The sequence below is a fragment of the Pimephales promelas genome, chromosome 25 (assembly GCF_988280905.1).
Source record: "Pimephales promelas chromosome 25, fPimPro1.hap1.1, whole genome shotgun sequence".
Lineage (NCBI taxonomy): Eukaryota > Metazoa > Chordata > Actinopteri > Cypriniformes > Leuciscidae > Pimephales > Pimephales promelas.
The window spans coordinates 24,491,154-24,505,256 of NC_142793.1; the positions used below are offsets into that span (position 1 = coordinate 24,491,154).

Here is a 14,103-nt window from a genome sequence, read left to right on the forward strand (position 1 = left end):
AGATGGGCTTATAGCTCTATATGGAGCAGAGGAGCTGTACCGCTGGGTTCTACAGTCAGTTCGCTTCAGTGTTTGTTTTTGCATTTGTGGACAAAAGTCTTGGACCCCTCTGATGAACACTACATTTTTAAAAAAAATAAAAAGACCCAAGGGAAAGATGAGGTTAAGGACCCTGAGGGGTGGATGTTCACTCACTAGGTGGCTTTGGCACTGCCCTGCACGCTGACGGTCATGAGGGGTATCCACGTGCCCCGGTACTCAAACGCAGCTTGTGTGTTGAGACCCGCTCCTGCTCCGGCACCGGGACCCTGAGCAGACCCCTGAGAACCCGACGCCGACACACCTGAGGGACACACACACACTATTACAACAGACAATCTGCATGTTTGTGCCTGTGAGAGAGTATGTGTTGTGGCAATTAGGGTTCACGTACCAACCCAGAAGTGATCCAATAAAATAAAATTCTGCATCAAAATGTATAGGCAAGACAAGTAGTTTGTTTAGGGATGGTTTGTAGGGAATTACAAACCTGCGCACATATATTCAAACAGTTCTTAATGCACATGTGAACGCCATCAGCGTTTATCACAGATTCAGTTTAGAGAGAACGGTGTCGTCTTAGCCGTCCCTAATTTAATAACAAATGATCATTTTAATGTTTGTGTGACTGTTTGTGTGTGTGTGTGTGTGTGTGTGTGTGTTTGAGACCTGGAGGCGTGCCGGTGGATGAAGTGTTTCCTGTGCTGGGGAGGATGAAGAGGGACTGGATGAAGGAGCCCAGAGCATTGACGATGTCTCTGAAGACTTTGGTGGAGTGTTGCTTCATATCATACGACTGACAGAAAGACCTGCGCACACACACACGGTCATCAGAACTTTATGAGGTTTAGGGGTCGGGTTAGTGTAAGAGGGTATAAAAAAGATTACGTCTATGGAACGTCCCCATTTAGATAGCCAAGTAAACGTGTGTGTGAGTGTGTGTGTGCTCACCGCAGTAAATGTGGCTGAACACACAGTCTGTGAACGGACTCCACGGCCACGGCTCGTAACCACTGCGGCTTCTCTCCGTCCAGAAACTTCACCAGCAGAGACAGGAAGATCTCACACTCTGTTACCTGCAACACACACACACACACACACAATGACAGCTGTAGACGTGAACAGGGTAAAAACATTTAACTAATAAAAATCCACTTATTTCTCTAGTTAATTGAAAATAGGGATGGGCAACGATTAATCGCATCCAAAATAAAAGTTTGTGTTTACGTAATGTATGCGTGTGTGGTGTGTATAATTATTTTGTATATATAAATACACACACATGCATGTATATATTTAAGAAATATTTGCATGTATATACTTTTTATATATTTATACATAATTAATATTATGTATAAATATAAATATTTGATATATTAAGAACACATTTTTCTTAAATATATACATGCATGTGTTAGTATTTATATATACAAAATAATTATACACACCACACACATATATATCATGTAAACACAAACTTTTATTTTGGATTAATCGTTGCCCATCCCTACTTGAAAATTTCTATCATTTTTTTGTATAACAAGTATTCTGAAATGTTTATGCTAATCTAATTTAATATGCACCAATTTACATACATTCCCATAACAAAAATCTGATCATTGGATAAAGCCTGATTCAAAACCAAATCATTTTTTTTGACATCAGAGGTTTTGGAAATCTCTTTTTCTCCCTCTATGGATCAGAAAATACTGTCAACAGACAGAAAAACAATACATATGACCATGATTTTAGGAATAAAGGAGCAGATCCTGTACAGTTAGGCGTATGTTACTTATACTGAGCAGGAGAAAAACTCATGGCCTTTAAGAACGTTATATAATTCAAATCTACAGATGCAATCAGATAAAGTAGTTCCACTAGTCTATCAGAACACAAGACAAAAGCCAAACTGGGTAAAACCTCCAAATCGATCAGTGCATGAAAAACAATGTTTTTGCCTACAATATTACAACAGCGTGTTGCAAGAATCAAATTTTTGAATGTAAAATGGCCATCAAAAAAAAAAAGATTACGACTTTTTGTTGGAAGAAACCAGTATTTTTGTCTTGTTTTTGACATTCTTAGATACATTCAAGATGCATTTACTAGATGAGTAAAATGCTATAAGATGTCACGTCTTGTTTTCTGGGAGTTTTTGCTTAAAACTAAAAAATGATCCGCCAATGGAATAATCTTGTTTCCGTTCTGGCAGATAATTTAGCTTGTTTTAGGCAAAAGCTCACTTCATTTTTAATTGTTAGACTGTTTCTGCACTTTGATGATGGACAGATTCACTTTTATAATGACTAATGTACTTTTATGATGATAGATGCACTTTTATGATGGACAGATGCACTTTTATGATGGATAGATGCACTTTTATGATGATAGATGCACTTTTATGATGGATAGATGCACTTTTATGATGGATAGATTCACTTTTATGATGATAGATGCACTTTTATGATGGACAGATGCACTTTTATGATGGACAGATGCACTTTTATGATGGATAGATGCACTTTTATGATGGACAGATGCACTTTTATGATGGATAGATGCACTTTTATGATGATAGATGCACTTTTATGATGGATAGATGCACTTTTATGATGGATAGATGCACTTTTATGATGGATAGATGCACTTTTATGATGGATAGATTCACTTTTATGATGATAGATTCACTTTTATGATGGACAGATGCACTTTTATGATGGACAGATGCACTTTTATGATGGATAGATGCACTTTTATGATGGACAGATGCACTTTTATGATGGATAGATGCACTTTTATGATGATAGATGCACTTTTATGATTGACAGATGCACTTTTATGATGGATAGATGCACTTTTATGATTGACAGATGCACTTTTATGATGGATAGATGCACTTTTATGATTGACAGATGCACTTTTATGATGGATAGATGCACTTTTATGATGGATTCATTTTTAATTGTTTTCTCCAAGACATAACATCTTACAGCATTTTACTCCTCTACTAAATGCATCTTGATTTAGGAATGCATATTTGGACTGGAAACAACACATGCATTTTTTGCAGTGTACAACAACGTTTCTCGCTAGAAAAGAGCCGTAATATTTGACCGATAATGGCCATTTTTGTGCCGTGTGTGTACGGGCGCATGAGCGTGTGTCTCACCAGGAGGCTGTAGAAGTGTTTGATGAGGACCGAGACGACCCGCAGCAGTCTCATGCAGATTGGGAAATACGGTTTCTCCACGGGGACCGGAGACGCCGCGCTGGAACAGCTGCCCTGCCGGAACTTGATGTTGGGAGAGAACAGCTTGATGACCAGCGGACACACACGTTCCTTCAACAGGAAACTGAACTCCTGATGCTGCAGAGACGGAAACACATGGACATAGATCGGAAGGTCAACAGCTGGGGAGTGTGTATGTGTGTAGTCATCTCCTCTTGTTTATTTACCATCTTTTATGATGGTTTAGTTTTCATCAGGATGTGTGTGTTTACCTGCAGGAAAACTTCAGGAAAGTCGTTTAAAACCGACTCCAGCAGCTCTAAGCCGAACGTGCGGGTCATCTCGGTCATTCCCACTAACCAGTAGGGGGCGTCGGCGTTCACCAACTGACACAAATCCTAAAGAAAAGGACATTTACATTTACATTCATGCAATTATTGCTTTTTAAATCTAAATTCATTTTAATGTATTTCTATTTTCTTTTATTGGCGCATACGTTGGGGAAGCGTATGATAAGCTGCATGTCCCCCGCCCTTTGTCATACTGTGCATCAGACAGAGCATATTTAGGCCACGCCCACAGCGGGGGAAACCAATCAACCGTCTCCATTTACTTTGCGTCTGTAGATTTCTCATAAATTCAACAAAAGTTGGCATTGTAAATCATCTCACTGCTCCACGATCTGCACCGTCATCGCTAGAAAGCTCTCTCTCTCTCTCCAGTTCAATGTTGTCGGATCCAAATATGGTCATTTCCTTTTAATCAGCAACCAATCGCGAAAGTAAAAGGGGGGATTTAACTCTAAATGCGCCTGATGGAAATCTTTAGATCCCGTTTTGCGTTTTCTCAAAATGACGTTTCTCTCAAACTCCAAGTCTGAAATCTCCACTTCAGTAGCAGCTATATACCAAACCTAATACACCAAACTGTCCAGTCTTGTACCTAATTTTATTATGAAGACTATTACAGATGGATTATTCCTAGCTTGATTTATATAACATTGTTTTTCTAAAAACATGGCGAAAATCTATTTAAGGTTATCTGATAACAGGATAACAAAAGTAGATATCCATAAATATCTATTACTGTATGTGAACACAATGAAAAAAATATTTTAAACCTGGCTTTATCTAATAGGCTACTCAGAATTTGTTTTTCTTTTAAAATATACGCAAATTCGCACATATTTAATTAGACAATGCCTAATAATTTAAGACTTGAGACTTGACTTGGACTTCCAAAAAATGACTTGTGAACATCTCTGCTCTGCACCACCATTTGTATATATTTAGTTATGTGTATGCATTAGAGCCAGACCGATAAAGGATTTTGAAGGCCGATACCGATACAAATATTTTTTGGTTTTAAAATCCGATATTCCGATATATCGGCCGATATTTTTATTATTTTTTTTATTTCAGAAATGCGCAACAAAACATTAACAGATTTCCCTAACATTAGTTATTTGTAGTTATTTACGAGTTTTAACTAAACTAATATGTAATATGATAATGCATTTTAAAAAGAAACTTGTTTCTTATACTGATGATATTGGCATTAGCTTTATGGTTAGCTAGTCTATGTGTTTAGCTTGCCAACAGGAACGGTGTAGAGTGCCCTCTGGTGGACAAACTATACAACTCCAACACTCATGATATGGTTCAAGTCCGTTTTTATTTATTTTTTTTAAATATTAATTTATCGGCCATTATAACTGCCGATATTGATATTTTAGAAAATGCCTAATATCGGCCGATAATATCGGCCTGCCGATATATCGGTCTGGCTCTAGTACGCATGTTTTTAGTATTATTATTATTTTTTATTTATATTGCATGAGTTATAGATATGGAAATATGTTTTCTAAGCTACTGGATGCCTTAAATTTCCCTTGTGATAAATAAATTATCAAACAACAAACAAACCAAGAAAAAAATTATTTGACCCAGGAAAGACCATGGAGTGTGTGTTAAAACCCCAACTGAGAGACGTCTCACCTGGAACAACATGTATGCGTCTTTAGCGCTGGGTCTCAGCGTGCTGACGGATCGCCGGTTACTGTTTCCCAGGACAGCAGGAGGTTCATCCATCAGACCTGCGGAGAACCGATACACAACACATGAAGAAACAGGACACAGGGCTCTGGATACAGGAGGAAAGGCGATTCACACATGCCCACCTTTGAATTTGTCATCCTCCGCCACCATCCTCTCAAACACCACGGTCACGACCTGTCTGACGGTGGCGGCCGCCGTGTTGTTGGTGATGTTATCTTTAGTGAAGTGCAGCCGGAAACACAGAACGATTGCCTGAGATGAAGCACAAAAGCAAGTATTATTTAGCATGTACTTACAGCGCATCTGCCCACGAAAGCACCGGGTAACTACATAGTATAGTCTGTATATATTATGGGGAACAGGACTGTAAAATAAAAAGCTACCAAAACAATATTGTAGATGATTGTGAGAGGTTTTGGTTATACTAGTTGAATAAAAAGCATTAAGTACTTGAAAAACAAACTTTAGTTTAGGGTTAGGGTTAGGTTAAACAGGCTTTTTAACTTCAATATGTAAATCAGGCTTCCCACAGCTTTTGAATTTCCATGATGTTTACGTGAACTTTCCTGTCATTTGGGATTAATGTTTGTGATGAATCATTATAAGTGATAATAGATATCATAAAATTTAGAGCTGATAATACTATAAATATTTAAATTTGCTATAGAAATGTCCATGAATGTGTTTCTTCTGTTTATTAATTTGCATGCTTTTTCCAAACCTGGAAATCATTAATACCCCCTGATATCTCCAGCTGTTGATATGTAAATGTGGACGGCCAGTTGTGACATCATAATTCTTTATGATATAATATGGAAATTCATGTATAATGTTTTAATAGATAATTATTTATCATTATTTAGAATATTTATACGTTATGACTAGGGCTGGGCAACAATTAATCGTCATTAATCGCATCGTTTGTGTTTAAATAATATATGTGTATGTACTGTGTATAATTATTTTGTATATAAAAACACACATGCATGTATATATTTGCATGTATATACTGTATATATTTATACATAATTTATATTAAATATAAATATTAATATTTTATATATTAATAACACATTTTCTTAAATATATACATGCATGTGTGTGCATTTTAATATACAAAATAATTATATTATGTAAACACAAACTTTTATTTTGGATGCGATTAATCGCTGCCCAGTCCTAGTTATGACCAATAACTGATAAATTGCAGATGTTCTAAATATATACACATACTTTGTTGTATATACCCGTGCGTCTCCATCCCTCAGTGCGAGTGTGTGTGTTAGCGTACCTTGGACAGGACCTCGTCGTGTACGATGGTGTTGGTGGTGAGGAGCACCAGGACCGTCTGCAGCAGCTTGAGCTCCTCCAGCCCGTTCTCCATCAGCTGCCACAGCATGTTAATGATGTTCCCCGCCGCCGCCTGCGCACACACACACACACACACACACTCATTAACTCGGAGAAACGCTGAGACTCTGATGTCATTACTCGGAGACTCCAGCGTTCTCTTAACTGGGTGTCATCTAGTACTTTGATATGCAGAACGCTCCTTATTCTTGATTTATGCTGTTTGTGAGGGAGTGATTGAGTGTGTGTGAGTGTGTTTGTGAGAGTGAGTGAGTGAGTGAGTGAATGAGTGAGTGTTTGTGAGAGTGAGTGATTGAGTGTGTGTGAGTGTGTTTGTGAGAGTGTGAGAGTGAGTGAGTGAGTGAATGAGTGAGTGGGTGAGTGAGTGTTTGAGTGTGTGAGTGTGTATGTGAGTGAGTGAATGTGTTCTTGAGTGAGTGTGTATGTGAGAGTGTGAGTGAGAGTGTTTTTGTGAGAGTGTGAGTGAGTGAGCGAGTGAGTGAGTGTGTATGTGAGTGAGTGAGTGAGTGTGTTTGTGAGAGTGTGAGTGTGTTCGTGAGTGAGTGTGTTCTTGAGTGAGTGTGTATGTGAGAGTGTGAGTGAGTGAGTGAGCGAGTGTGTTGTGAGTGTGTAAGTGAGTGTGTATGTGAGTGAGTGAGTGAGTGTGTTTGTGAGAGTGTGAGTGTGTTCGTGAGTGAGTGTGTTCTTGAGTGAGTGTGTATGTGAGAGTGTGAGTGAGTGAGTGAGCGAGTGTGTTGTGAGTGTGTAAGTGAGTGTGTATGTGAGTGAGTGAGCGAGTGAGCTTGTGAGAGTGTGTGTGAGTGAGTGAGTGAGTGTGTGTGTGTGTGTGAGTGAGTGAGCGAGTGTGTATGTGAGTGAGTGAGCGAGTGAGTTTGTGAGTGAGTGAGTGAGTGTGTGTGTGAGTGAGTGTGTATGTGAGTGAGTGAGCGTGTATGTGAGTGAGTGAGTGAGTGTGTATGTGAGTGAGTGAGCGAGTGTGTATGTGAGTGAGTGAGTGAGCTTGTGAGAGTGTGTGTGAGTGAGTGAGTGAGTGTGTGTGTGTGTGTGAGTGAGTGAGTGAGTGTGTATGTGAGTGAGTGAGCGAGTGTGTATGTGAGTGAGTGAGCGAGTGAGTTTGTGAGTGAGTGAGTGTGTGTGTGAGTGAGTGTGTATGTGAGTGAGTGAGCGTGTATGTGAGTGTCAGTGAGTGAGTGTGTATGTGAGTGAGTGTGTGTGTGAGTAAGTGAATGAGAGTGAGTGTGTGTGAGAGTGTGAGCATGTGTGTGTGTGAGTGAGTGAATGTGAGTGAGTAAGTGTGTGAGTGAGTGTGAGTGTGAGCGAGTGAGTGTGTGTTCTGACCTCAGACACGACCTCATGTGACATGAGTCTCTGAATGGCAGCGAGACACAGTTGTGTGATTTTGGGCTCTTTGGTCCCGCAGCCCATGAGGAACGGCTGCACCACCTCAGAACTGTTCTCCTTCAGCGCTGAACACACACGACACACGAGACGCTTCATTAATCACCACACGGGTCACTCATAACACACACTTCAACCACATCACACACTCTCACCTGCCAGGATGTCCGTGTTTCTGGCGGCGATGGTTTTGATCTTGACAATGCCCGATTCTGCAGCCTAGACACAAACAATAAACTCACGTGAGATTCGTTACGGCAAAACGTAAACTGACGTACGGTTAAAGCAAGGGATGAGCCAATGTAGATAATTATGGAAAAACTTTAAAATAAGAGTCCTTAGTTAACAAACTAAGAATGAACAATACTTCTACAGCATTTATTAATCTTGGCAAATATTAATTTCAACAATTACTAATATGTTATTTAAATCAAAGCTTGTATTTGTTAGCATTTAATGAACTAACGTGAACAAACAATGGATTTTTATTAACTAAAATAAACAAAGATCAATAAATACTGTAACAAATGTATTGCTAGTCGATATATTAACAAATGAACCTTATTGTAACGTGTTACCATAATTATTTTCATGTTATGGCCAATAACCGATACATTGCTGATATTATAAATCTATATTATTTTGTAAAATAAATAAATAAACTAAAATATGCTGCAATAAAAGAGAATTCAGAAGCGTGGAAACATGAGCGAGTGTGTCAGTGCCGAGCCGTGATGCACACAGAGTTTAACAGGCCACAATGACTCTCTTCTTCTAGAACAGCAGGGAAACACGTCTCACACACACACACACACACACACACACACTACGCTATCTGTTCGGCTGGCTGATTCCCTCTCTCCATTTCTGCTTGTCACATCTGATCATCCGTCTCTCTCGACTCCTCACACACTCCGGGGAGATCCACGGGCTGTTAAAGACACGAGACGCTTGGCTAACACACACACACACACACACAGCTGTCTGTCGTCCGTATGACAGATCTGTGTTTGGTGTCCTCATCTGATGAGGTGAAGTGCATGATGGGCTCAAGGTTTTGCAGGAGAAAACCAACGTCTAATGTTTTTCAGACAGTTTATCCCTAGCAACCATATAACAACACCCTAACAACCACCCAGAGTACCCTAGCAACCACAAAGCAAAACACCCAAGCAAGAAACCACCCCAATACCAGTTAGCAACTGCATAGCAACCGCCCTAGCAACCATATAGCAACACCCTAGCAACCAGTCAGGGTACTCTAACCACATAGCAACACCCTAGCAACCACCTCAAATACTTTAGGAACCGCATAACAACACCATCCCTATCCATATCTGTCTGTCAGAAAATCTAACTTTTAAAATTACTATTTCAAACTTCAAACACATCATATAATGCATTGTATGATCTCATGAATAATTGTAACCACAGTTATAATATTTATGTTACACCTTTAATGCATTAAAATACATGACAAACAACCGAGTTCAGACGTAACAAGGAATCTGCAAATATTATAATGCATTTTAACTGTGGTTACAGTTATCTATGACAAGACATAATGCATTATAACGGCGTACATAAAGTCCTACTGGAAAGTCACATTATTAAACATGCCTATGAATAAATCAATGGTAAATCGATTTAAATTCATACTAAACCTAAATGCATTCTTTTTCAAAAGAATAAATTATTAGGTACATAAAATGAAGTTAGAAAACCTTGACGTGCATTTTGCGGTACATTAATGCGTAAACTAAAGTGACTTTTCTTTTTAATGATGAAGGACTGGGAAAACTCCTGAAAAAAAAAAAAAAAAAACATAACGCCTCATTTATTAAACATGATTAAACATCTTTTTTTCTGAAAAATCGTACACATTCAATTAAAAATTGAATTAGTATTTTTTGAAGACACTGACCTATTAGGGTTAGATTACAATGCAAAATAATAATAATTTTTAAAGTTTTAAAAAATGTATAATAATAATAATGAAAAAATAATAATATATTTATTTTTCTAAATAGTATGTAATAGATATAAATATTTTAACATTCTAAACAAGTTACATCTACTTGAGAATCAAAATAAAGATAGTTCTTGTGCATTTCTAAACACAGAAACTCTATTTCCTATTTTCAAACGGCCGTTTTATGAAGCGTCACGTGTAAAATTAGGAAGTTTCTCATTATCTGGAGGATCAGTCAGCAAACAGGAGCGGTCTGCTGCTCGAGACACACTGATGCGCTCCTCGACTCGGGGTGAACGAGTCAAGACACACAAGTGAGCGTTCGGATGAAGTTAGCGCTGTGGATCGAGCGAGTCGGAGAAGTGAAACACTCTCTCTTTCAGTCAAACACAGCATGTGTGTGTGTGTGACACTGAGGTTCAACGGTGTCTTTATATCTGGAAGAACCTCATGAAGAGTGTTCCAGTCCTGCTGGGAAGCTTGTGTTTCGAGTCGGGATGTGTGTTTAAGTCGACGTCGAAGTCACTTTCGTGGGATCGGGATCAGTGTATCTTCTGTTGATGAACTACAGAAATACAGCAAGGATTTTAAACGCTACTTCTAGAAAATGAAGAGCATAGGATGTGCATCAGGAGTGTGTTGTGTAACACGACCTTCACGAAATGACTTGAAAGCACCAAAACTTGAAAGCACCAAAACTTTCACACACACACACACACACACACACACTCACACACTCACACACACACTCTCTATCTCTCCATTCATTGACTGAATTCCATCAGCTGAGATACCTGGATAATTCAGTGATTTATGACCTTTGTCTGCATGTCAATCTGCTTTCAGATGATTGACAGCTGCTTTATGACACTGTGATGGTTATTACCAATGACATCAGTCATCCGAGTGTGTCTTTCAGACACTGTCTCACAGATTTAGGAGTGCCTAATAAACACATTATTTTTACAATAAACTGAAACTTGCTTGTCATCGTCACACACATCTTAAAACTATTTTTATTAAGGCAGAGGAAATAATCTAATATATATAATGTATATTGCATTTGCTTAAACCATTATATATAAAGATACATTATTATATATTAATTATTTGTATATATCTAACATTTTATTTAATTTTTATTTTGCATTTTATTGTATTTACTTAATCATACCATTGTATATTAAGAAATAGTATTTATTCATTATTTGTATTATTATGTTTTTTTAGAACAAATATTGGCCAAATTCTATCTAATTTTAATACTTTATCTATTATTGCATTTGCTTAGTCATACCATTATATATTAAGACATTAGATATCTTAATTATTTGTGTATTTTTTTACACGTGCAGTGAAAATAGACTGGCCAAATTCTAGTTTCCTGTCTAAAATTAATTTTATGCAATAATAGTTAATTGACAATTTAGTGAATTTGCTTAATAATTATGCCACTACATATTATGATATATATTATAAATAATTTATTTATACCTTTTACAGTGCATGTACATTACAGTCAAGCTCTTAACTGTCAACAGGAACCACGACGTTCACATATAGATATTATAGCCTATGCATATACAGACACATGTAAAGATACAAACGTCATTATGCACAGATATAAGTACTGAATGTATATATATATATATATATTATAGATCCACATTATATATGTATCTATACCTCTTTGACTGGAGGGAATTTCTTCTTGCACTCCATGGACAGAGAGCGCAGATCCGCCTGCATGTTCTCCAGGAGTTTCTTCACCGCTTCAGGACTGCTGGTCGACATCTTCACACTCATTCGACACTAATTCAACTCTTATTTATGATTAATAACTCAATTAAACCGAGCGGGGTGTTTCGGCTCCAGCGCGAGACACATAAATATCGTTCACACACATCAATAAACGAGTCTGTCTTCAGCCGCACGCGCTCTCGTGCGTTGCACACATGATCATAATAATCATGCTGATCGTTATGATCGAGAGGCTCTGTGTGATGTTTATGATCTATACGTGCGCTTCTCGCCTGAGTTTCATGATTTTTTCTTCATTCCTGGATCCCCATAATGCCTGTGCGGAAAATGACACGTCACGTCAGGCGTCACTTCCGTAAACACTGACCGGATCCGCAGTGAGGGAGGGGCTGCGGCGCCCCCGCGAGGCGCTCAGGAGAACTGCAAGCAGTTCACAAAACACAACACTATATTTACATATCGTTTACCTCAAGAATTATATTTCAACACACTGAATTCTGAACTATATCTATTACACATTTAAACAGCTCTTAAATACACGCAAATAGGGCGAATCATTATCGAAGCTATTTATTACAATAATATAATACTGAACTCTATAACATATTTAAACAGGTCTTAACTGCACGTACATAATCATTATTGAGGCTATTTTCACAATATTATAATACTGAACTAAATCTGTAACACATTTAAACAGCTCTTCAATGTAAATAATCATTATCAGGGCTAGTGAACTAAATCTATAACGCATTTAAACAGCCCATAAATGCACGTAAATAACTATTGAGGCTATTTTCACACTATTTACATACTTTATTGTTGATATTTTATCCTATTTAACCTTGTGGGTATGCAACATCAGAGAGATACATTTACATTTAGATACTCTTTTATCCAAGTATTCACAAGGGGTTTATACAGGAAATATAAAACTGACATTGATTTTATCCTATTTTATACCATATGTAACCTCTAAATGCTATGGGTTTGCTCCTTAGAGAGCTTCTTTAGCTTTATGCAGTCTTGTGTTCATGCAAATGCAAATAAAGTTTCATTTTAAGATGCTTTTAGTAAAGCAAGTGCATTTCAATTTAGGGCAAGAACATTTCCATTTCGTGATTTCGAATTATATCATTTAACACATACTTTCATTCAAAGTGACTGAAAAAGTACAAGTAATATATTACCGTAAAATGAACAAAACAATTTCAATTTATGTTAATGCACCAGCAACGATCCGTTCCCGTCCGATTAAATCGCCGCAAACCAGTGCATTCCAGTTTTTTTCTTTAATTGATGTAATGTACATGAGTAATACAGTATATCTGGCTCAAATGTAACACATTTACAAAGTTGTAAAACCAAAACCCAAGCTTTCTGTACAGGTTATATACACAAAGACTGCAATAGAAAGACTTCATATACGTCATCACAACATGTACCAGTGAAAACACACACATCTGATCGGCCCTCCATGTGCAATCTGATTGATTTGTGCGGACGTTAAAATTTTTTTATCACACATTTGTTAAATTCTAGACGACAACCGTACTCTGCTTTAATAAAGTTTTGCAATAAAAAATACAAAACCGTGAGATACAATGATTTATATCCTAAAACACTCTCAAGTGCACAAAAGTATTGATCAATAACCCTGTGTAACACCGTATGTATTCCTCCGTATTCAGATCTGCATTTAACATCACAGGCGTTGCTGTATTTATAATGCACATCCACACGGATTCGAAAAACACTGTTTTGCTTCCTTAGAAAGCAGATGCATTGATTGTATGAACTGAAACAGTCCTAAAGACACTCCAGTTTCGGTTTCCAACATCTATTTAGATTGCGTTCGTCTCTGCCACCGGCGGGGCGAAGCGTTTGATGGAGGAAATAGTGCGGAAAAATGAAAGTTTTGTTATTTACTGGACTCATGTCGTTCAAAACGTACTTTTCCCCCTCTGGAACGCAAAATAAAATACAATGAAATCACTGAATCTTGTGTTCCACTGAAGAAATTGGCGTTGGAATGACATGAGGGCCTGTAAACAATGAGCATTTTTGAGTGCACTTTTCCTAGTAGTAGTTCAGTAGAAGTAGTTCACTTTAAAAAAAACTTTTGCTGATAATTTACTCACCCCTATGTAATCCAAGATGTCCATGTCTTTCTTTCTTCAGTCGAAAAGAAATTAAGGTTTTTGATGAAAACATTCCAGGATTTTTCTCCATATAATGGACTTCAATGGGGACCAAACGGTTCAAGGTCCAAATGA

The 14,103-nt window shown here is 37.7% G+C and overlaps 1 protein-coding gene across 3 annotated transcripts in view; it reads right to left on the reverse strand.

Moving 5' to 3' along the window:
* The window catches only part of mon2 (MON2 homolog, regulator of endosome-to-Golgi trafficking), a 38,394-nt gene extending 26,216 nt beyond the window's left edge, over nucleotides 1-12,178 (reverse strand). For 2 of the 3 annotated variants that reach the window (XM_039647953.2, XM_039647951.2), the window contains exons 1-11: nucleotides 11,753-12,177; nucleotides 8,250-8,313; nucleotides 8,035-8,162; nucleotides 6,617-6,748; nucleotides 5,448-5,577; nucleotides 5,266-5,363; nucleotides 3,541-3,666; nucleotides 3,209-3,406; nucleotides 991-1,115; nucleotides 709-848; nucleotides 196-343 (exon numbers count right to left, since the gene is read on the reverse strand). In XM_039647953.2, the coding sequence (XP_039503887.2) occupies nucleotides 196-343; nucleotides 709-848; nucleotides 991-1,115; nucleotides 3,209-3,406; nucleotides 3,541-3,666; nucleotides 5,266-5,363; nucleotides 5,448-5,577; nucleotides 6,617-6,748; nucleotides 8,035-8,162; nucleotides 8,250-8,313; nucleotides 11,753-11,872 (1,409 nt within the window). In that variant the 5' untranslated portion in view covers nucleotides 11,873-12,177. Of the gene's footprint in view, nucleotides 1-195; nucleotides 344-708; nucleotides 849-990; nucleotides 1,116-3,208; nucleotides 3,407-3,540; nucleotides 3,667-5,265; nucleotides 5,364-5,447; nucleotides 5,578-6,616; nucleotides 6,749-8,034; nucleotides 8,163-8,249; nucleotides 8,314-11,752 lie in introns of all 3 variants that reach the window. The other variant, XM_089127932.1, reaches the window with a different exon arrangement.
* Nucleotides 12,179-14,103: the final 1,925 nt, after the last annotated feature.